The sequence below is a fragment of the Cololabis saira genome, chromosome 15 (genome assembly GCF_033807715.1).
Source record: "Cololabis saira isolate AMF1-May2022 chromosome 15, fColSai1.1, whole genome shotgun sequence".
NCBI lineage: Eukaryota > Metazoa > Chordata > Actinopteri > Beloniformes > Belonidae > Cololabis > Cololabis saira.
The window spans coordinates 31,680,729-31,705,422 of NC_084601.1; the positions used below are offsets into that span (position 1 = coordinate 31,680,729).

Genomic DNA, 24,694 nt, shown 5'->3' on the forward strand with positions numbered 1-24,694 from the left:
TTATTCTCCTGAGTAAATTAACTACCAACTTAATGATTCATAATCTCACCTTGACTTGATGATGATGACAAAGCAGTGTCAGAGTCTACCTGCACCGAGGAGGGCATTGTTAGCGTTAGCTGGGCTTCTAACTTTAGCCGCGTTGTTTAGGCAGTCAAACACGCTGAACTCCTTCATTTTTATACTGTTAGCCAACTGCAAGTGTTTCATGATGTTGCTGGTGTTACCCCCCTTGGACCCAACTACCTTCTGGCATATATTGCATTGAGCCGAAGCTTCATTACGTTTGATAAAGTGAGCCCATACCTTCGATCGCTTATCTCTGATAACCTGACATAATGCAACAGTTATGTTGCTCTGAGTAGACTCTCTTTGAAAAAAACACAGATAACAGTATCGTTTGTCCAGAATTTTTATCGGTACTCTGGTACCGACCATTTAGGAACCGGTACCCATAAGTACCGGCTCTCGGTACACACCCCACTCTCCACTGATTTCCATGTTAAAACGTCTAACTTTGCAGCAGAACTGGACATATTTACAGCCTGTTTGATTCCACATCCACAAAAACTGAGGCGGGTTTATTTTCGTGTACCATTTTATTTCTCACAATACATGCAGCCTTTTGATTGAAAGCTCAGCTAATGGATACCAGTTTGTTCTAGCCTAGTATTGTCAAAACTTAGTGGTTATTTCTGATTTTGCCACCAAAACAACATCTGAAACATAATATTCTGCTGTAAACATCCCCTGGCAGCTGCCAGCTCCTTTGCAGTGGATCAGCTGAAGAAACTGCTAACCGCAGCTGGTTTGATTGACATACATACATACATACATACATACATGCTGTTGGTTTCCGGGGCGACAGTACAAGGAAAAAGAAACTGCAAAAAAAGTGTTCACAAAACATTGAAAGGACAAATTATGTTTCCATAAAACTGACCCCAAGTTGTGCACATTCAGAGTAAACAGTAATGGGCCCAAAATCGGCCCCTGGGGTGCCAAACAATAAAGAGGCGCACAGAAGTAGAAAAACTAACCAGACTGAGTAGAAACACTCCTGTCAATCTAACATGATTGGGACAAATCAAGTGTAACGCCCAAACACTGATAAATAATCAATAAAAATGGAAAGTCTAATATTAGTCTAATATTAAAGTCTCCCGAAGCAAGAGCAAAAAACTTTAAAGGGGACCTATTATGAAAAACAAGTTTTTTCTTACTTTAACATATATAAAGTGGTTTCCCCTCAGTCTGCCAGCTCAGAGACGGAGGAAAGCAACCAAATTCTGCAGTGTCTGTACACCCGGATGAGCCGTCCAGTGTGATGTGGCTTCTACGAGCCGTTCAGGTTCTGCTCCTGTCGTGACGTCACGACAGGAGCGATGCATGAAACCACGCCCATAACTAACTCCACTGGCCGGAGCTTCCGCCATTTTTTTGTAGCGGTGTATCGTCATCGTGTCAGGCAGCTAATCAGCACAGAGCCTCATTATCATAGCCTCCCCGCCCACTCAGAATCCCGCATAGAGAAGGAGGTTAGAAGCTGGGAAGATAAAGACATGGCTCAGAGGCTGAATTTCTAATTTATTTAGCAAAAACTATCAAAAGCTTGTTTTTAAGACATTCAAGGCCTGTTTAAAATAGGTATTAGATGCCATAATAGGTCTCCTTTAAATGTCTTTTCATGGAAAAGAGCCACAAGAAAAAGATGTGCGTATTGAGGCTGTAAAAACTCTAATTATCCTGAAATGTAATTAAAAGAGAAAAATATAAGTTGTTCAATAACAGCAGCCACTGAAATAGTTTCATAGAATATATAGTGTATACAAAGAAGTATCTTAGAATTCATTAACCCCTTTTGATACGATTCTTTTTCCACTTTTAAATTGAAACGCAATCACTTTCAAATAATCTAAGATTTTAATTTCTTCTTCTGCTTCTTCTGAACTTTATAGCAAAAGTAAATGTCCCCGAAGTTGGAACATGAGCCTGTTTACCACCGTGTTGCATCACTTGCAGCACTTTCAATGTTTCAGAACAAAGACGAGAGGCTGTCGTTTTAAAAGAGAAATGTTGGCCGAGCATCAATCTCCACACTGGTGTCTTTCACGGAGTTTTGAGCATCCTGGAAAGATTTCTCTGGACTTCATAGGTGCACACAGAAGTTAGAAGAAGAGAGAATAAAACTAAAGAAAAACCAAAACGCTGCTGTTTCATTGAATTTTAAACTGTTTACCACCCTTGTGTAGTTATTTGGTCACTGAAAATCAATCTGTTGAAAACTTCCTCCAGTGTTGAGATATTTAAAGGGGAGATATTGTTTTAAGCACCCGAATAAAACACCAAATGACAGACTGAGCATTTGTCTGGGTGTTTGTCACCACCGGGTCTCAGGTTGTTTGGTGTGGTCTAGCGGTTCAGGGCTCTAGCACAGTGATTCTTAACCATAGGGCCGTGGCCCACACTTGGGCCGCGAGCGCCCCCTAGTGGGCCGTGAAAAAAATTCTGTTTTGTACGTTTGGGCCGCGGGACTGCATCCCGACCATGTGGTGGCGCTAATGCATTAGTCAGTTGTTACTGACTGCCAGCCGGTGGAGGAGGGAACCAAGAGGAAGAAGCGGGGGAGCTATATAAAATACCTCGGACACTCATCTAGCTGCTTTATCCTTTTATCCCCAGTAGGGGTTGCCACCTTTCAGAAATAGAAATAAGGGACGCCCTGATTTCAGCAGCGCAGGAGCCAAAAAAAAGCCCAAAAACTTCTAAACTGAATAAAAATGTGTTTATTTTATATGAAAAAACAAAATGCTTTGATTTAAAGTTTAAAGTGCTTTAATAGCATTGAACTTGCATGACTGTACAGACAGACAACCATACTAGCAGCTGAAATATCCTCCTATGCTACATATGTCAATATCAGCCCAGATGTAATATAGCCTACAGGTGAAGAATATGGTGTAAAAGTTAATTTATTTTAATAATTCAACTAGAATATGGTGTAAAAGTTAATTTATTTCAATCATTCAACTAGAATATGGTGTAAAAGTTAACTTATTTCAATAATTCAACTAGAATATGGTGTAAAAGTTAATTTATTTCAATAATTCAACTAGAATATGGTGTAAAAGTTAATTTATTTCAATAATTCAACTAGAATATGGTGTAAAAGTTAACTTATTTCAATAATTCAACTAGAATATGGTGTAAAGGTTCATTTATTTCAATAATTCAACTAGAATATGGTGTAAAAGTTAACTTATTTCAATAATTCAACTAGAATATGGTGTAAAAGTTAATTTATTTCAATAATTCAACTAGAATATGGTGTAAAAGTTAATTTATTTCAATCATTCAACTAGAATATGGTGTAAAAGTTAACTTATTTCAATAATTCAACTAGAATATGGTGTAAAAGTTAATTTATTTCAATAATTCAACTAGAATATGGTGTAAAAGTTAATTTATTTCAATAATTCAACTAGAATATGGTGTAAAAGTTAACTTATTTCAATAATTCAACTAGAATATGGTGTAAAGGTTCATTTATTTCAATAATTCAACTAGAATATGGTGTAAAAGTTAACTTATTTCAATAATTCAACTAGAATATGGTGTAAAAGTTAATTTATTTCAATAATTCAACTAGAATATGGTGTAAAAGTTAATGAAAATACGGTACAAATCGTGTCCCGTATTAGTTCAATACGGGACGCAACATTTTTTTCTCAAATATAGGACAATTCCGTATTTTACGGGACGGGTGGCAACCCTATCCGCCAGGATCAAGGATGGTCTGCGCCCAGCAACGGGGGAGAGCGAGCGCAGTGTGATCCTTTATTTTCATGGTATGTTTTAAATTAGTTTAACTGTGGAACTGTACTGAATAATTTCTTAATATGTTTTAGCTTTGAGGAGAATATTTTTGTGATGTTTTATTAAGTTAAAAAGTATACTTTCTTTGTGTTCAAGAGTAAACACGTGCGTTTGCCACCATCTTGTGGAATTACTCAATACTGACATGCGTTGTGCATGAGTGAATGTATTTTATTACATGGCAAAGACCATATTTGTTCATGTTAATTGTTTAGTTACTATGTATGTAGCAGTTTTTGTATTAAAAAGGTGAATTTCCCTGAGATAAAGTTAATTTTCACAAGACTTATTGAAGGTAATGAGCTAATAAGAAATTGTTTGTTGCTTGTAGGCTATATTATTTTGTAGCTTTATTCAGATTTTGGTTTGAATGTATTTTACCATTTGTGTACTGCAGGTTAAACCTAAAGTAACTTAAGTGTGCAGTTTACAGATATGATTTAAAATATGGTTTAAACTTAACAGTTTGCAAAGAAGTGTTGATGTAAAATGTGATTTTAAAAAGATAACTAAAAGCTCTGGTTTGAGGAAACACTGTATCACTGGCCTGATCATTTATCCTTTATTTTCCAGTGCAACATACCCCAACACGACGGAGAAATACCTAAAATGGAAAATGAAGACGGGACCTGATTGTGTCTCAGAGGCCCAAGTGTCTCATTAAGAGCTGCAGATAAAAAGGAAATTGTATTTTTTTTTAATATGTATATGAAAGAAAATAAAGATTCTTCTGGTTCTGCTATGCACAAATATAGTTTCATTTGCACTTTATTTCAATTTTATTTACAGTTTATTTAATATAAAAACATTATTTTGAATGTATTCATTTTACTTTTTATTAATAATAATGGCTTGGTTTTATATAGCTCCTTCAAGGCACCCAGAGCGCTTTTTACAGAGACCATTATTCATTCCTACACATTCTCACCGGTGGTGGTAGCTAGGTTTGTAGCCAAAGCTGCTACGTTTGTAGCCACAGCTGACCTGCAGACTGACAGAAGCGTCAGTCGGGCCTTCCGACAACCACCAAACATTCAAAAACATTCACACGGGGCAAGATGGGTAAGGTGTCTTGCCCAAGGACACTATGACAGCCACTGGGACGGAGCGGGATTCGAACTGCCGACCTTCCGATCATTGTACGACCCGCTCTACTGCCATCCATTGATTGATTTATATGTGTATATATTTTTTTTATTCTGAGTCCTTCCTTTTTTATTTAAGTAAAATCTAATTATTGATCTTTTATTAATAAGCCTGAACTGATTGATTTGTCCTAGTATAAATCAAGCTTGACGTGTGCATGTTAACATTGACATGTTTCATAAAAGTCTGTGATGATCATTTTATTTGACAAGGTTTTTGCTTGGGCCCTGGGCCGCTCTGTACTGAAAAAATTGGGCCTCGAGGTCAGAAAGGTTAAGAACCCCTGCTCTAGCAGACCCGTGTGACCTGAAGCAGCATGGATTTGTGAGGTCATGTGACATCACTGAGCCAGATCAGAGAAGCATTATCCAGCCTCTCCTACTTTATCTCCCCTAAACAACTTGTCATGCTACCTTTGTCAAACCTCAGAAGTGACCAGTAAAGCTGCAACACTGTTTTCTATAGAGCAGGGATCTTCAACCGGGGGGCCGCGACCCCTAGGGGGGCCGCAGAGGTACTGCAGGGGGTCCTCCAACTTAAAAAGAAATAAAGGCAATTTTAACCAAAATAATTTGTGAGTTAAAAAAAAAAAAAATATATATATATATATATATATATATATATATATAATAATCTACTTTTGACAATAACTATTTAGTCTACAACTCTACATAAATGATTCCCATGACGTGAGTCATGTGGCTAATGTCAACTTTAGCGCGGAAAAACAAGCTAGCTAGCTGTTTAAGAGAAGAAAATTCATCGCAAAATTGACTTGGCTATTTCCTATTTAACGCTAGTTAGACCTGATGAACAAATTTGTGACAATAACGAAGCCTAAAGCTGGAGATTGTAACGTTACAGCTCGGCCTAACGTTACTGCTTCCACGTCTGACGAGGCCAAAGTTTCATCAACCGTAAACACATTTAGGCTAATAACTCAGTCAGGAATTGGTTAATAAGGTGATACAAGCAGAATAAAACACATTCAAAAGTTATTAGAAGCCAGGCTTGAAACTTGACACATTAAAAAAAAAGGGAAAAAATAAGAATTACAAGCGGGTGTCCCTGCTCTGTTTTTCTCTAATCCAAGGGGTCCCTGGGCTAAAAAAGGTTGAACACCCCTGCTGTAGAGGAAGATGAGGGTGGGGCAGATCCGCCAGGCTGGCTCTACCCCCAAAAAACTACTGTCATGATAAGAGCTGGTTGAAAATTGGGCTTTTTTAATGTATCCCTGTGTTATTTTGACGAAAGGACGCTTCGGGCATTTCATTTGAAGCTCAGCGTTTGGTAAAAATACCTGGTGTCCAGAGCTTTGGCTTTCCATGTCAGACTGTGCACGATTATCACTTTTGCTTACATAGTGATGACAATACTCAACATAAACAACAGACACACATGTCCAACAGAGAATTAGCCACTGAAATCACAAGTTTTAGATATGTTTATTTGTATTTTTATTTTTAGTCAGGTTGAGAGGAAGGCACCGGTAATGACATCACTTTCCAGTCCTCACGACACATTCACACGCTGAACTGTGAAGTAGCAGTGTTGAGATCACACATTTCAGTGAACGCCTTTGAATAATCGTGTGAAGCGGTTCGGGAAAAAAAAGAACATCCATCACTTGGGATGCAGGTTTGTGCAGTCACTCATATCCTCATGACCGGGTTACACGATTCCTGAATGTTTCATGAAATCATATACATATATATTTTTTTAAATAAATCATTTTGAATATAGATGTATTATTTTTATTTTACCAAAACCCTGACTTAAACTGAGTTAACTATGAATACAAAATGATTAATACATATAAAACAAAGGTATAATACACATAGGCATGTACCTATGGACATGTGTATGCATATGTGTGTATGTGTATGTATGTATGTACGTATATATGCGTATGTATGTGTGTGTGTATGTATGTATGTATATGTGTAGGTATGTGTATGTGTATGTATTAGCTTATATACAGTATATACTGTATGGAATTATATTTAGTAATGACATGTGGAATATGCTGCATGTTTGTGTGCAGTTATTTTGTTTATACTCGGGCAACTTCTCATATGGATTTATTTACGTATTTTGTTTCATTCTCTAAATCCTAAATGCACTAGATTTTAGAAGCTAACATTTTTTTTTTTTTGTGGAAAGGGTAGGCGTCATAAGCTTAGGCTTCAGTCTACACCTTTTGGTCGTTAGTTTTTAGTTAAAATTGTATATTGTTTTACACTGATGATTTACACCTGTACTTTGGATTATTTGTGTTGTGGAAATTGAAAGGACCAATAAACTAAACTAAACTAAAAAGTTACTGAGTGTCTTTACCTCTATGGGCTTGTTGATCATGTCATTGTATAGGTGGTTGTAAAGTCGGAACCAGGACCGGCGCCATTGTGATGTGAGGGTCTTCCATAATTTCAGGATGCCGAGGAAGACTTTTGAATAAATCTGTCAACGTCTGTCCTCGATACTTTCAAGACAAAACTGTCCTGTGACGTCAAAGTTGGAGGAAATGCGCCACAACCGTTCTGACTGCGATCGACACGAATCAGACTTGTATCCGGTTCAGGCCCACATGTGAAAATGGCCTGGGTCGGATTTGAACAAAATCGCATTTGCGCCATTCAGACTGTCATTAAAAAATCTGATGAGTCACATCTATGTTAATTTTAAAGTGAATCCAGTTTTCACTTTGCTTTGCGGTTGAGACATTCGGAAATAAAACTGTCTCTCAGTTATATAGATATAGTTAAAGAGTAAAAGTTCTATTTTATCTACAAAATCATGATTCTTGACATGAATTAGCTCATGTTCATTCTTCTGGACGAACTTATTAACACGATTCATTTGTCTTGTAACATAAGAAATGGTGTCCCTGTTTAGAAATAAATTAAATCTTCCTGTGTGAAGACGAGGTGACCAAAGGCTGATTTATGGTTCTGCGTTACACCAACGCAGAGTCTACGGCGTAGGGTACGCGCCGATTTAACGCAGAACCGTAATTCAGGTTTAAGATCCCAGCGTCCGACTATCGCGTCGAGCTGCGTGACATCAGACGCTCTCTGTCCACACTGAAACCGCTAAACTCGCGGCCAGTTAGGACAGTCCAATACAAAAAAAAATTAAGCAATGGAATTGATTTTGTCACTGAAGTTCGATCGTATCGCATGGGACACGCTTTAATAGTGTATAGAGCCTCTGCCCGTCTGCCCGGAGAGGCTTTGTTCCCTCCCCTGCTACACGTCATTCAGGCAGCCAATCAGCGCAGAGCCTCATTATCATAGCCTCCCCTCCCCTCAGAATCACTCGCAGAAAAGGAGGCTAGAAGCGGTAAAAATAGACATGGCCCACAGGCTGAATTTCTGATTTATGTAGAATAAACAAGCTTTTGATTGTTTTTAAAGGGATTGTGACATGAAAAACACATTTTTCTTGATTTTTTGTGTTTTGTTGGGTGTCTTGACATCAATTACACCCAAAAAACAACGAACTTTTAACATTCAGTGTATTGTGTGCTTTCTGGGATTTTCCGCATAACTATGCAAAAACGGCGCATGTGGTTTGGTGGCGGATCGTTACGTAACGATCCGCTAAATCACCGCCCCCTCCACCCAGCTCCCTGCCTCCTCTCCTCTCCAGCGCACCATAAAGGCTGATTTATGGTTCCGCGTTACACCGACGCAGAGCATACGGCGTAGGGTTACGCGGCGACGCGCACCATACGCTGAACCCTACGGCGTAGGCTCTGCGTCGATTTAACGCGGAACCATAAATGAGGCTTAACACGCCTCTTTTGTTCTAATCACCGGAGGAAAACTGCTAAGAAGACCCGCGGCCACTGACTGGACTTAAGATAAGGGGACAGTGCTGCTTGCATGCCTTTATTTTTATGATTGTTTGCTGTGGTTCGCCCTCCTGCTTTTCCGTGCATGCTTCGCCTGTCGCTCCGACGCCGCTGTGAGCGTATGGCTGGAGGAGGAGGAGGTTTGGAGGAGGAGCGGAGCAATGATTGACAGGAAAGGGGGTAATGGAAGCATTTTTCACGTCGCAAAAAAACACTGTAATAAAAAGCCAGGAAAAGATTACTAGAGTGAAGTTTTTCTTGTTACACTCTTTTAGACACATTTGAGGGATGTTGCCCAAGACTTTTAATAGTGTTAAAAGCATGTTAAAAATGATGTCACAATACCTTTAAGACATTCAAGGCATGTTTAAAATATACATTAAATGCCATAATAGGTCCCCTTTAAGTGAATGCAATAAGTCACAAATCCCTATGTTGGTTATCATTAATTTGTAAACGTTAGGCTTAGTAACTCAACATGTATAGGAATAAAAATAAAAAACACATTTTAAATAAATTGTCCATGTGCTGTTTTTAAAAGTTAACGTTTAAATGAGCAGTGACTCTCTGAACTTGGTCTTAATCGACATTTTATGCAGCATGAGATTTTGATTTGTGGGAATTAATAACCATTGAATTGGAATGGATTCACATTAAATGACCTGAAATGTCTGCAGGTTGAGGTAAACGAGGCAGAAAATGAAGACATTTGTTTGTTTGCTAAACAAAAATGAAGCCTTGGCTTTGAAAACCAGAGCTGAAAACTGAAGTTAAAGCGCAGCAGGTTTAATCTCCGACTGCAGCCTGGGGGAGGCAGGAGAACAGCTTCATGAGATAAAGCTCAGATCCGGATCCGTCACCAGGCTCCTTCTGCTGCTAATGAGGTTTAATGAGCTGCAGTCCAACAAGGGGACACTCATTTGGAAGTGGAGAGGGGAACGACTGATGAAGACTTACTCTCTGGCCTCGTGGCGCTTACGGATGAAGAAGATGAAGCCGATGACGATCCCGATGAAGATGAGCGCGCCGAGGACGCTTCCTATTATCACACCTGTCGATGGGCCCTGGATGAGTTGTCGTTCTTCTTGGATTAGTAAGGGATGCAGAGAAGAAAGGGAGGGAGGGAGAAAAAAAACAAAGGGTTATTACCGCTTCATTTAAGTTTCATGAGACTGCCTCTGGCAATTAGATGTGCAGGATGTGTGTTTCATGTGTTTTATTGCTGAAACCTGCGCGTGAACAATATTATATAGCTTTGTGAGTCAAGGGCGTTTCATAAAAGACGTAAAAGAAAAGTAAATGACAGGATGGAGAAAAAAATGAAGCGTGAAGCCTTTATGAGTGCAGCGCCGACACTCACAAATGCCATAGAGGTTGAAAAGCATCTCACGCTGACCTCCACATCTCCCATCAATTCAGAGGCTGTTTATGAGTTCCTGAAGACAGTGAGGCATCTGAGTCAGCTAAAGAGAAAAACCCAGGCCTGTCAACATACCTGCAGCTCGCTCGCCATATCAGCTGTCTTAGTCTATTGTTCTATTTTTCTTTTGTAAATCAATGCCCATGAAGACCACACACACACAGCAGTATAATTACTGTGTATACACAATAATGCAGAAAATGAAAGTAGCTACACTCTTTGTCAGTCATGTCAGGTCACGATAAACATGATCATTTTACCAGAAATCAAAATGAGGGTAATCTCAGATGAACATAATTACGTGTCACGCTACACATTACTTAGGTGAACCCGAGGATTCAAGCGGTTGTGCCTCCATCAGCAACAACCATTTGAAGTAATTGTTTCCTGTTTGATGTTATCAGCCTGTAACGTGGTAGTGGAGGGATTTTGTCCTCGACCAGCACGACCCAGCTTGTTCCAGGTGTTTCCCTGCTCCAGCACACCCTGCTCACATTCAGGGATCACTGGCAGAACTACCCAGACTTCCAAGAGGTGATCTCATCGTATGAATCAGGTTTGGTGGAACAGGGAGGCGCCTAAATATGCAGTCGATGGTACTTGAGGGGGAGAGAAACACTGATTCAGAGAGTTGGCAGTGGAGTCAGAGTCCATAGGTAGATTTCTGTTTCCCAAAACAAAAGTGAAATCCTGAGTTTGTGGGAGAGGTGGCTCAGGGTTGGGGGGTGTTTCCATTGAACTGTGTTTTTCTGCGTGTGAGTGGAACTCCATATCTTCGTAACTCTTCGTATCTCGTCCTGCAAGACTTCTCTCCAGAACAAAAAAAAAAAGGAAATCTCTGAAGAACATAGACAAAAACATCTTTAATTCTGGACAAATCATTGCGATTTCTGCAACCACTCTTGTGTAAAGCAGTGATGCATATTGATTCAGTAGGGTTATAGCACAACTACATCACATAAACAGCTGGAAACTAGATTTTGGTGGTTGGGACGGACTCATTAGAGATGTCAGAGATGTGCAAATGCACAAAAACTGTTTCCATTATACTTTTGTAATAAAATGGATTATCAGCATGACTGTTTTTGCAGTTTTTTTTTTTTCAGTACAGGTTTTCTTTGTGATATTTAGGATTTTTGCAAATCAAGAGGTGATGGAAAAAGGATTGATTTTATTTAGCCAAGGCAAGGCAAGTTTATTTGTACAGTACATTTCAGCAACAAGTCAATTCAAGTTGCTTCACATAATGAAAACAGGAGAAGTTAAGAAAAAAAAAGAAAGAGTTACAGTGCAGTGGCAGAATAAAGGAAAGTTTGTCAAATTCAGCTGGAAACAAATTAGTTTTAATTTTGATTTTAAGGAACTGAGGGTTTCAGCAATCCTGCAGTTTTCTGGAAGTTTTTTCCAGATCTGTGGATTATAGAAGCTGAATGCTGCTTCTCCATGTTTGGTTCTAGTTCTGGGGACACGGAGCACTGAACTAGAAGATCTGGGAGGTCTGGATGGTTGACATGGCAACAACACGCTGGCTTTGTAATTGTCTTAATGTGTCCCTAATGGTTAAGGTCTGAGTCCGTAGACCCTTGTACATCGGCGAATACCCCATGTTTACCATTTTACAGGAGGTCACAGGTAAGATCTATATTAGCAAGTTGAGTAACTGGGGAGATGAGGAGATCCGCGAGCTACTTAGCCTTGGAGCCGAGGATGCCAAACTGACGTGTGTAAAGGATGGTCCATTGTTTGAACAACTGGACACAAAAATGACAAAGAAGAAACAAGAAGCAAAACCCGGACAAAAAAACACTGATACCAATATTTATCCATGCTCGTTTTGAAAACTACACCTGTCTGACGCTGCAAATAACCCTACTGATGTAGGGACAATACGTCATTCTACACGCCCGCACAGGTTACGTAATATTTTGCAGATAATGCCTCCTGACTCGCCTTCAGGCCCGGTGACAAATAACACGGCTTGCGTTTACATTGCCAAGATGTGTTAAACACGTGTTCATCATCCATTGATATTAGCAGGATCCAACGCCCCATGGTTGCACCCAGATTTCGGGCGATAGCGGTGGTTTGTATGTGATAACTGAAGCTGTGTGCTAACTCCTGAACTCTCTGCTTTTGGTCCAAAAACAACTACTTCAGTTTTGTTTAGGTTCAAGTGAATACAATTATGGCACATTCACTCATTGATTTGTTCTCTGCATCTATTCAACGCGTGTATGGACTCATTGTCTCCTGGTGACATTGTAATGAAAAGTTGTGTGTCATCTGTATAGTTATGGTAACTTATCTTCTGGTTTAATATTATCTGAGCCAGTGGAAGCATGTAGATGTTAAAAAGGAGGGGTCCTAGGATGGAACCTTGGGGACCTCCACATGTATTTTTTGTCAGTTTCTGATGTGAAGTTACCTATTGATACAAAGTAGTCCCTGTCCATTAAATAAGACTCAATCCAGTCAAGTACTGCGCCAGAAAGTCTGACCCATTTTCCAGTCGCTCTAGTAATACAGTATATGGTCAATGGTAGGGATTTAGGGATCATTTTGTGTTATAAACGTAATATTTAATGTGTTAAACTTCATTTAGATGTCAAAAACAAGTAATCCACATGCATAGTTATAGTAAAAAACTCATGGTTCCATTTTAATTACAGCACAACCAAAAGAAAAAACTAAATAAAACACACACTTCTGACCCTCAGACAGGCAGGCATATACAGTATAATCAGGCGTGACTCTGTCTCTCCACACACCCTTCATCATCATCTACATCATCTTCATCATCATCTGCAGGCAAAAGATTGTGCCGTTCTCTTAATCTGCCTCTCCTCTCATCTCGTTCCCGTCTTTCGTTCTCCCATTTGCCCATCTTTTGCAATCTAATGAACTAACTGCAGGAAATTATATGCCACATAGTAAATATGGAAATGCTCGTAACTGTCCACATTATCCTTTTGCTTTGAATATTTACATAACGTCCAGTTGGCAATTATATTCTGAATAATGCACAATACACTGGTTTTCATCCCCTTATCAGATAATTTGAACGTCCAGAGGGATAAATTACAGAAGCTGCCTCCCTTCATCAGCAACATTCAGGTAGGCGCTCTAAATAATGTCAAATATTTATATTAATTCTGAATATAAACTAACAAGGACTTTTATATAATCACTGAGCTCCTGGTTAGTATGTGCCTGCAACGCAGACAGAATGATTGATTCTGCTTCAGGTGGTGCATTGATCCCACATTACAGAAGAGAATGGTTAATATAATATAATAAGGTGTAATGTGATATACATTGGAGTAATATTGGTGGGTTGGATGGATGGAAGGATGCAAAGAAAAGGATAATTTCAAGAAAATTAAGGATGAAGAAGCAAATAGACAAGTGTGAAGAGGGGGGAAACCGTGTCTCGCAGGTGCTGCACTGCACATTACAACATTTCTTTATTTTTTCCATCCACCTGGTTTAATAAACGACTGCTAATTGCTAATGCTTGAAATCAAACAGCTGAATACAGTTTTATACCCCCGCCCTTACCAACAGCCCTTCTTACACAGAGCACAGTTAAAAAATAAGAAAAGGACAGAAAATAAGGATGGAAATATATTAAATGTATAATCAGAGCAGCGCTGCTATCAGTCCACGGTCTCAGACGATGGAGCACAGTGAGAGAGCGCCATCATGATTTCTCTATTTCATTGTCTGCGCTTTTTCCATTTTCAAATAAGTGAAAATGTGAGAGGGTTCATGACCAACAGAAGCAGCGTTATGAAATGTCTCGGTGAAAGAAGGGAAAATGCTTTTGTGGTACGACGTTGCTTGGAGGAGACACAATGATTCCAGGTTCAATAGTTTAGTCTGAGACTCCATCAAAGTAGACTTTTTTTTTCATACATTTACAGTAAAAAGAAAAATACTTCAGCTTTTTGAGACGAGTTCATCCATTGTTAATAAGTCTGGAATATACTGTATATAAAAGGTCATTGGGGCATGAGCCTCAAAACATTGATGACTCCAACAGACACGCATTGAAATGAATGGATTATGAATTTAATAAATAATTTCTGCCACAAGCATTTTGATTTTATCATGACTGATCAGAGTGAGAAATGTTTCATCCTGCCTGTCATTGCCAGATGAAGAAAATAATGCAATCATAGAAATATATTACTCACTATACTTCTTGCAATCTCAGTGATGCAGATTAAAATGCATGTTAACCCAAAATTAAGGGTTCTTATTTTTTGAGCAGAAAAAAAAATGCATTCTGTGGGTAAAAAAGTAATTTATTTCCTGTTGCTGGAATTGGATGGTTGAGATGAAATGGTTATATGAATCCACAAAGCAGCCTGTAAGACATTTGTAAGACAGTTGTATTGTAATACACGTGGAAATGACAGCAACTAGAAATAAAGATCACATTTTGGAAGTGACTTGCTAAACACTGGTCTGCGAAATTAAACAAAACCCAAAAAACTGCCCTTTATTCTGCAGTAAGTTATAGCTGTTGCAGGATATTTGCTACCGACACACGATCTGACAGATGCAGTGGGGTTCCTGGGGAAGTTTATTCTGCTTCTGTTTTCAGAGACGCAGACACAGCAGCCCTGGTATCCTCACAGTTAGATGCTGCTGCTACAAACACCTGAACCGCTGCTCCACAGCTCCGCCTACAGCCAAGCCCAAACCACAACCCTCCACCACAACAGCTTTACTTATGGCCGGCTCGCCTCCACTTGGTTTGGTTCTTTCCCACTAGGGGTCTAACGTGCCGAGTAGTTTTCTGTAACTACTCTGCTGAGGTTCTAAGCGTCTGAGTCGGCTGTATCTGACGTCATCACACTACAGGCCACCGATTGGTCGGGGGGTTGGAGTCAGACGTCTGAATCAGGATGTGACATCAGAGAAAGAGCAACTCTGACGGCGGCTTCTTGTTCATTTTATTCAACAGGCAATGGCAGCAGAAGTCTGTTTGTTGATCCAACTCTGAGGTGCAGATGTTCATAAACCTGGTGGCTGAGAAGATAATTAAAAAGGGATCTAGACGGGCGATAAGGAACGACCAGATCTACCAGGAACTCTGTCACCTCATAACTGCTCGCGGCTAACAACAGACTTTTCAGCAGCACCGAGACAAACTAAAAAAAAAAAAAGCGTTGCGCTTGAAGCTTCTCTCACTCTCATTTTTTAACTTAAAGGGGACCTATTAAGGCATCTAATGCCTATTTTAAACAGGCCTTGAATGTCTTAAAAACAAGCTTTTGATTGTTTTTGCTAAATAAATTAGAAATTCAGCCTCGTAGCCATGTCTTTATCTTCCCATTCTCTAACCTCATTATCTATGCAGGATTCTGAGTGAGCGGGGATGCTATGATAATGAGGCACTGTGCTGATTGGCTGCCTGAATGACGCGATACACCGCTACGAAAAAATGGCGGAAGCTCCGGCCGGCGGAGTTGTTGTTGTTCCGGCCAGAGTTAGTTGTGGCCGTGGTTTCACGCATCAGAGGCCAACCGATGTAAATCGCTCCCGTCGTTACATAACGACGGGAGCAGAATCTGAACGGCTCGTAGATCCACATCACACTGGAAGGATCCTCCGGGCGGCTGTACAGACACTGCAGAATTTGGTTACTTTCCTCCTTCTCTGAGTTGGCAGGCTGAGAGGAGACCACTTTATATATGTTAAAGCAAGAAAAAACATGTTTTTCATAATAGGTCCCCTTTAATATAAAACACAAGCCACAGACCCAGCAGCACATATATCATCTCCTCCAGGTTCTACATCTTTAGTGTTGTTGTCTTCTTCGTTTAGATCACACAATCAAATACGTCACAGCAGTTTCGCTCCAACCTCCTACTTCTGCTTCAGGTGCTGGATTGTTATGGAAAAGAAACCAGGCCGAGTTGAGCCGAGCTGAGAGAGTAGAGCTGAGTAGGTACTAGTGGAAAAGTGCCAATAGTTTTACTTGATGTAAAGTCAAACTGTTTTTTGAACCAGGCTATAAATCGGTTTAGTTCTGGTGCAGAGTTTAACATTTTAACAGGGGGTTCAATGGAGACTGGCTTGAGTTTGGAGCGGGGCTCCAGTGGTCAGTCAGCGAACTACAGATTTTACCACAAAAAAACTTCTTCTAAACTTATTCAAAGAATACACATCTTTAAATCTGCAATAAAATCTAAATTCTCCGACTAACCAGGACTAAAGATGTATTTATCCTGACCTCACTGTTTCTGTCCCAAATGTTTTCTGCTTTAAATGCTTTAATACATAAATGAATAAAAAATCGTGTTTATTCATAAATTCATACATTTTATTCATATTCAGTATAATTTGAGAGTTTTGAATATTTGTCCCGTGTTCGGATGGGAACATCCCTCCAAGTAACGTTCATGCTCAGACTATGGTTGACGGTTAGCGTGTAACAGAAACAGAAAGCAAAAATAAGATGCATATTTAAGGGCTCCAGGATCAGAGCGCTTCTGTTTGCTGGCTGCAGCCGTACGACTCACCTCCGCGCGTGTTGAGTCAACACACACAGCTCTGACCTTTCCTGCGCAACTAGACACATCCTCGTATTTTCCTGCACACACAGACCTTGGAGACCAGCGCCTCTCACTCTCACTCACCTCCGTGAATTAGATTTTATGTTTATCTGACGCGCAGCTGGGTCCTTGATATTCATCTGAACTGTCAGGCAATTATTGTATAAAACCAATACCTGGGCTTCAAACTGAAACAGCACATTTTTATATGTAAAACTGTGTGGATGTGGGTTTGCTGATGTGCACGGCGCACTCCAGCCCCCTCTTCAGCTGTTTGTGTCTCACTCCAGAGCCTGGGTCGGCCCAGCTCTGCACATCTAATGTTATTATCTGAGCGACACTCAAATGGTGTAAAACTGCAACCACATCATATGAAATTTAAATTGAAGTGAAATAACAGTCATTTGTAAAGTGCTGCAATAGTCTCCTGTGTAAAACAATCCAGTGTGGGGGCTGCATTAGCAGTCAGAGACACGCTCACCGTGCCCACCCAAGCGCTGCACTTAAACACCTCCCTACTTACCAAAAAAATTCAGGCTCTGCTGCAAAACAACTACTCTCTTAAAAGGCTGCTTGTTATGTTCAAGAACTTAAGGTCATTGTTTTTTCTCTAATAGCAGCTTTTACCATGGTAATAAAGTTTAGGCACCAATAATACGTCATGTTTAGGGTCATTTATGGTTTGAGCTCAGTGGAAAGTGGAAAATGAAAACAGAAGTGGATTTTCCTCAAAATAAAAGTATCTAACTCCTTTCAAGAAGTATAAAAAAATCAAAACATGAGTGTTAATACATCTGACTTTAATCTGTCTTTATAAGCTAACTAAATCCAGTTTTCTCTAATTACATTTCCTGCTCTGTTTCTCCCATTCATCCAAAATTCATGATGAGTCTCACGTACAATCTGATTATTTTACAAAGTAGTCAAAACTGCAGACTTGAGCTGTTGTTCGTTCATCCCTAAAATAACATTTTGAGAAGTCTGTCCGTCCATCGGCGTCTGCTTATCCGGGTTCAGGACTGTGCGCTGTCGTGGCAAAGAGACCCAGACTTCCTGTCCCCGGCCTCTTCTTCCAACCCTTCTGGGGGAAAAATCAGTACATAAATGCACTAACAAGTCAACTTGTTGCTTTAATCCGAACGATTGGAAGGTTTAAAAGCCATGTATACACTTTAGCCAGGCTGTAGTCGAACCAAACTGAAGCTCTTCAGATAGAGATTTTAGTGCTAGATAATTCATCCTAACCTGAGTTATTCCAGCATGTATACCAACCCACGCTTAGCCGAGCTAGCGACCGCCCCGGGACTCCCCCTTTCTGGAGGTGACAAGCCATGAAAGCCAAAATATCAACACAGTAGGAGAAGAAGAAGACGAACAACAAAGAAGGAACCGGAAGAACGCCACCGAGCGTCGTGGAGTTGAACGCACCTCACTCAATAATCAATTGTCTTCTTGCGCATACTAGGATTTCTGTGAAACTTCAGTTTAATCCTGAGCTAGATTGTTTCCAACAGCTTGATTTAGATGTGCATGTAAACTACCGTATTTCACCCCTCTTTCCCGCCATCCTCCCGTGTTAGTATTTTCCCATAAATTTCCCATTTTATAACATACCGTAGATGACCATTTAGTAGCCCGGGCGTTTAATATGCTAAATCCACTTGGACCCCAGGCGTTTATAAGAACCAGGCGGGTATTTGCACCAGGCTACAATTTATTTTTGCAATGAGCAGCACCAGACCATTACTTACAAAGAACATATGAGATCACCATAGTACCACTGGAACTAAAATTGTACACACTGTACACAACACAACACCTCACGACGAGCTCCCGATCACAAATCGTGAGCTCGCAAGAAAATCAAGCGTGTTTGAAATCCTGGTCGCTCCTCGTGAAGGAATCACAGTTGAAGCAGCTGCACCAGATTTGACTCATCCTTTCACAGAGAGCATGCGCAATCTCTGATGTTACGTCAAAAACTATTATTTGTAGTTTAAGTTTTGCAAATTCACATTACAAATCATGTTTTAATAGCAAAAAAAAAGAGCGCATTTCAACGTACGGTGCGGGTCGCCGCGTACCCTACGCGTTGGTGTAACGCGGAACCATAAATCAGCCTTCAGTGTGTGCGCTGTCTGCTGAACTCTTTTTTCTCTTCTCATTTTGCTGGACGCCGGGTTCCTCCACCGAGACACAACTTTTGCGGTACGCGTTCTTTGTTGTGTCTAAAAATGATTCGCAGTGCACACACCCAATCAGAAACGGTACAGATATTTTGGGATTTTAATATATAAAAAAATAAAATTAAAAATAATAAAGAATCCCCTCGCTGCTTCACTCCGCTCACATGCTCTGATATACAAAGACAGTTTGTCTGTGTAACGGCGACACACGGAGCTGATCAGAGCAGTATGAACGATACTGTACACAATACAATGCAAATACAGTGTTATTACCAGGTTATTACCGGTAGTCGCCCGGGCGTTTAATTGAACTGGCGTTTATTATGCCAAATGGGCTCGGACCCCCGGCGGCTATTAGAGCACAGGCGCATATTTGCGCGCGGGCGACTATTTGGTCATCTACGGTAATCATTTTTAAATTGCAAACTGAATTGTCACTAGCCTCGCGAGAACTGCCCCCTGCTGTAGCCTGGGTGGCAGTTCTTGTGAGGTTAGTGGCGACAACTGGAACAAACTCGGAAAAACAAATCAGAGATGGATGGATGTAACAAGAGAGAAGACATTTCTGCCAAAAAAAGCGAAGACTTCGTGTAAATATATCTAAAAATGGAAAACCAAATTTACTTTCCCAGAGAGGATTAGGATGGGGCTCAGTTACGCATTCAGAAAGATTTGTAACTGTGATTTTAGTGTCTCTCACGGGGAAGAACGATGTCCGTCAGCAGCACCAGCCAGAGAGCCACATGAGTGGAAATGTAAATGTTTCACTTGAAGACAACAACCAATGTGTATATAAACTGAAGATATAAATACATGTGCTTTCATTCCCCTTTGTGTTTTCATTGAGGCTTTATTATAGGAATTACATACATAGGAATGTCCACAGCATTTCTGTGTCAACAAAGGTCGGCCTATCAGGCTATGAGCACATAATTGTAGTTTGTAAGTGGTTGACATGTAGTTATTTTGGATTTCTCGTAAATCTGTCTTAAAACGCAAGATACTGGACCTTGGTTGGGCTGGTGGGACAGCGGCAGAAAATTTCCCTTTTTTTAAATTCAAAACTTGACAGGTACAGTATGTGACTGAGGCGATCATAAGCTAGCTGTGAGATGTGATCTCTCCGGTCCGTCCAGGTTCCTCTGGTTGGAAATGCCCGTAACGATGTCCCTGAGAGGTGACCACGAAGCATTTATAAGCACGTGAGGAGCCGTGCCAGTAAATTAAATTTGATGCACTGCTTTGCAGAAAGAGAGCACGCATATTTCCTTTCATCCTGTCCGCCTCTCTCACCTGCAGTTAGCATCGTCAGAGTTGGAGGGAAGGTGGGAAAGAGGACAGCACACACAAAATAAATCAAGGGTCTGAGATTTGGTGGGAAGGGAAGCAAAAGAGGAAGCAGAGTGTCAAAGGAAAACAGGAAGGAAGATAAGAGAGGGGAGAGAGGGGGTTGTGGGTGGAGCTGGGATGGAGAGATAACTGAGGAAGAGAGGGATAAAGAAATAAAATGAGGTGCTTGTGGGAGAAAATATGGCAGGGAAAGAAAGATGAGGAAGAGGCGGTGATAGGAGCATTAGCTGCCTGAGGAATAGAGATTTTAAAGGTCTAAACACTCCCGAGGGAGAGGAGGGGGGGCACGGGTGACACCTTCTTCCTTTTTGGTCCTTTTCCTTTCATCACCACCCCTCAAGTCGGCAGGCCACATCCTAATAACCCACAGACGTTATTATACAGAAATGACTGCAATCAAAGGTGAAAACGTGAAGGTACATCTGTTCCTTTCAGACAGGAACGGAGAGGCGGTGGGCGGGGGAGGGAAAGGTCAGTTGGTAGAAATAAAACTACCAGAGAGACCAGCAGGTTGGGTTTTCCTCTCTATATTGGTGAGTTTCGCTGCCCTCCACCAGGTTCTGAGTAATTTGATATTAAAGCATAGGCAGAGGACAAACCCGTAAGTCTTTTGTGCCAGTGTGCGCAAATTCATCTCCATGCCTATTGGGGGAGGCTAAGAGCTAAGAAATAAATGATGACATGAAAAAGATTCTTTGCTCACAAAATATATTCCTTTTTAACTTAAATCTGCTTTGATTGATGTCACTTTGGACCCAAATGAAAGTTCACACTTGACTGTGGATGTGAATGTTCATCTTGCGCCAAACGTGGAGGGAATGATGGGAAATGCTCTGCAACAGACTCTCATGCAAGGTCGTGCTTGTTTGAGACTCATATAGACTTCATCAAACAGTCCAGAGACAATTTCAACCGTCCTTGTATAGATTCAGCGGCACTTCATTAGTGACTCACGGTGGTTTCTGGATACACAACATTACAGGTACGGACAAGTACACTTATTGAGAAGGGTCTTTATGCACAAAAAAGTTCACACTAAGACTCAGAAAAGACCTGCAATCAAAATCTCCACACAATAACTTAAATACAGCATGGTAACCATGTTCTCTAAAATACCCCCTGAAGTTATAATTGAACATAAATAACTGTATTTAGTAGCCATTCTTGTAAAAGTACATTTCTACCTGCAGAAAGGCACTTTCAGTCGGTAGGTGGGGAAGAAAAAAAAAGATTTAAAATTGGTCATTTAACTTTATCATTTCCCTCTCAGTTGTGTCCCCATTTGGACCAAGGAAATACAAATGTCTGTTTTACAAACTTCCCTGGCCTGTTTTTGAGCTCAGCGTTACTCTTTAAAGAGAGAAAAGGAAGTTCTTTCTCAGACTTGTCCCTGTTTGTAGTAAATAACAGTGCAGTATGAAAAATTCCACTTTTATTTTGTACTTCCTTCCAAAAAATGCCACACCACAGCCTTCACGACACCTCACGACACCCCTAAATACGACACCACCGCGTATTTAGCGCTACCCATCACAGTCACTTAAGAAAGACAGAAAATTGGAAGCACAGCAGAGACGCACACAATTACATAAATACAGGATGCAACATGTGGCAACGTCTCTGAAACACCTCGCTGCAGTCATGATGTATATAATGGATCGCAATCAGTGACTGTTAATGTCAAAGTACATTTGTTCCCTTCGGCAAGGCACTCTAGAAAAGAAACTCGGCAGGTAAGTAAAAAGCCAGTGGTTGACAAGTACTTTTTTATCCTTTCGGCAAGCAGGAGTGGTTGCGGCCACCCCCTGACTCCCGGCCGACTCTTGGCCGACTCCTGGTTGACTCCTGGCCGACTCGTTACCGACTCCTTGCCGACTCTTGGCCAACTCCCGGCCGACTCTTAGCCGACTCCTGGTTGACTCCTGGCCGACTCGTTACCGACTCCTTGCCGACTCTTGGCCGACTCCTGGCCACCTCATGGCCGACTCCTTGCCGACTCTTGGCCGACTCCTGGCCACCCCCTGACCGACTCTTGGCCGACTCCTGGCCACCTCCTGACCGACTCCTGTTATGCATTTCATCCCAAATGCACAGCCAGCCAGGCAGGCAAGCCACTTCAAACCTTTTATCGCACTGAGTAACCAGCCCTCTCCCCCTCTCTGCCTCCCTCGCTCACATAGCAACAGCTGAGCGCATGCTCGCAACAATATCAAAATAAGTTAAGAAAGAAGACTTCCGGTAAGTAATTAAGTAAAAGTAGTCTTTAGTGAAAGAAGAGTGGGAATATGTGTCGTGACATGGGATGGTCAACACCGGACCAGGGATGGTCAACACTGACCAGGGATGGTCAGCAGCATTTTTGCTACTGGTATCCTTGATTTGTGGCCGAATTACACACATTTTAAATAAATTGAATTATATATTGTTAAATATTCAAAGTTTTGACCAAGGTTCATGCATTGTGACTGTCACACATATCCAGGTCTATACACGTTTTGTTAAAAATAAAGCAAACCTTTTTCCTGGCCTTGGTGGAGGATGTGCTCTTTGAGTTCTGCGTTCAAAAGTCAGATTTTTTAAATAACTCTCAGCTAATAGCCTCCCGGACCGTCAGAGCAAAACACTGCAGTTTGAAAAAGAAAGTAACTGCTAAAAACCTTTATAGACACGACCTTCTCCCAACCCTTTCCCCCTCACAGATGCCACTTAAACTTTGATTATTCAACCATGTTCTGCATCTTAATCTGTGTTCCTAGCTGTACAGCTGTCACTAGTGTTCATTTGGCAACAAACACTTTATGGAGACAGGAGGATGTGGTGGGAGTGCATGGACCCTCATGAAAGAGAAAATAAATTCAAGATCCCAGGGGAGATTTCTCCACCGTTCTCATGTGCTTTCACCAGTCAACCGGGTAAGTTCTTCCTTTATTTCTTAGTATTTCATCAGGTTACATACCATCTAAATCAAGCTAATGGCAATAACCTAGCTAAGGATTAAACTACAGTTTCAGAGAAATCCAAGTATACATGCGCAAGAGGACAATCAATTATTGAGTGAGATGTGTTCGACTCTGTGACGCTAGGTGGCGCCACACGCACTTTTACGTTGGCGTTCTTCCGGTTCCTTCTTTGTTGGTCGTCTTCTTCTTCTCCTACTGTGTTGATATTCTGGCGTTTGTGGTGTCGTCTCTTCCAGAAGGCGGAGTCCCGGTGCGGTCACTAGCTCGGCTAAGCATGGGTTGGTGTACATGCCGGAATAACTGGAATTAGGACGCATTATCTGGCACTGAAAGCTCGATCTCAAGAGCTTCAGTTCGGTTCGACTACATCCTGGCTAAGGTGTATACATGGCTTTTAAAAATTCAATATCAGTCGGATTCAGGCAGCAATTAGACTTTCTGTTAGTGCGTGTAAACGTACTGACTGAGGAGGTGTGGGTATTATGAGTACAGGAGTGGCTATGGAGAAGTAGGTAGAGTCAGTAGCTGCAACATGGATACACATGGACGGGTACGTTGAGAAGGCCGCTGGACATAAAATCCTCCAGACATCAACATCTGGAACATGATAATCCACTGTGGTGTCCACTGCTGAAGGAAAAACAAGACTGCATCTCCGTCAGTTCCATCAACCTTTCATTTCATGAGGAGGACACTCCAATGAGCTTCAAGATAATCCAGTTCCTTGATAAGGAGTCTGTATTCCTTTCACTTCTGCATTCTAAACATATCCTTCGATTTTTATCATTCCACATATTGCTTCCACCCTTCATACTGCTGGGTTTTTCCTGTTCGTCCCTCCTTCACAAAAGGTGTTTCCTCACCACTCAAGACCGCGCCACAACCCACCAGTCACTCTTACTCATTGACATTACTGCTAGCGCTCACAAACAACGGCTTTTTAAAAAGAAAATGTTTTTTAAATCAACCACAAGCACATGTGCACAGGGAGTAAACACTGTGGCCCCAAGACCCCTGAACCTTAGAGTGCATAAAAACCGCTGCAATCGGTGAGTAATCACCAGGAATAAAAAGAGACTCGTAATGACCCGCGGGGCTAAAAGCACCTCCACGTCTTTTGTTACAATGCTTCAGAAGTACGGGACGAGCGCTGGGGGGTGAGCGGGGAAGAAAAGAGCATGAGCATTTAATGACAGGTGATTTTGTGAACAATTTGAGGTGTTTAAGAGCAGAAAAGCCAATATTTCCACTGCACAGGATGTCTAAAGGTTCATTCTGCTAATCGGGCTCTAATTTATGCTGATTGTTAAGCATTGTACATGAACAGTAAGGGT

The 24,694-nt window shown here is 41.0% G+C and overlaps 1 protein-coding gene across 2 annotated transcripts in view; it reads right to left on the reverse strand.

Moving 5' to 3' along the window:
- The window catches only part of pvrl2l (PVR cell adhesion molecule related 2 like), a 480,113-nt gene that overhangs the window by 10,817 nt on the left and 444,602 nt on the right, over positions 1-24,694 (reverse strand). Inside the window, exon 7 of one of the 2 annotated variants that reach the window (XM_061741374.1) lies at positions 9,836-9,959. In XM_061741374.1, the coding sequence (XP_061597358.1) occupies positions 9,836-9,959 (124 nt within the window). Of the gene's footprint in view, positions 1-9,835; positions 9,963-24,694 lie in introns of both variants that reach the window. The other variant, XM_061741373.1, reaches the window with a different exon arrangement.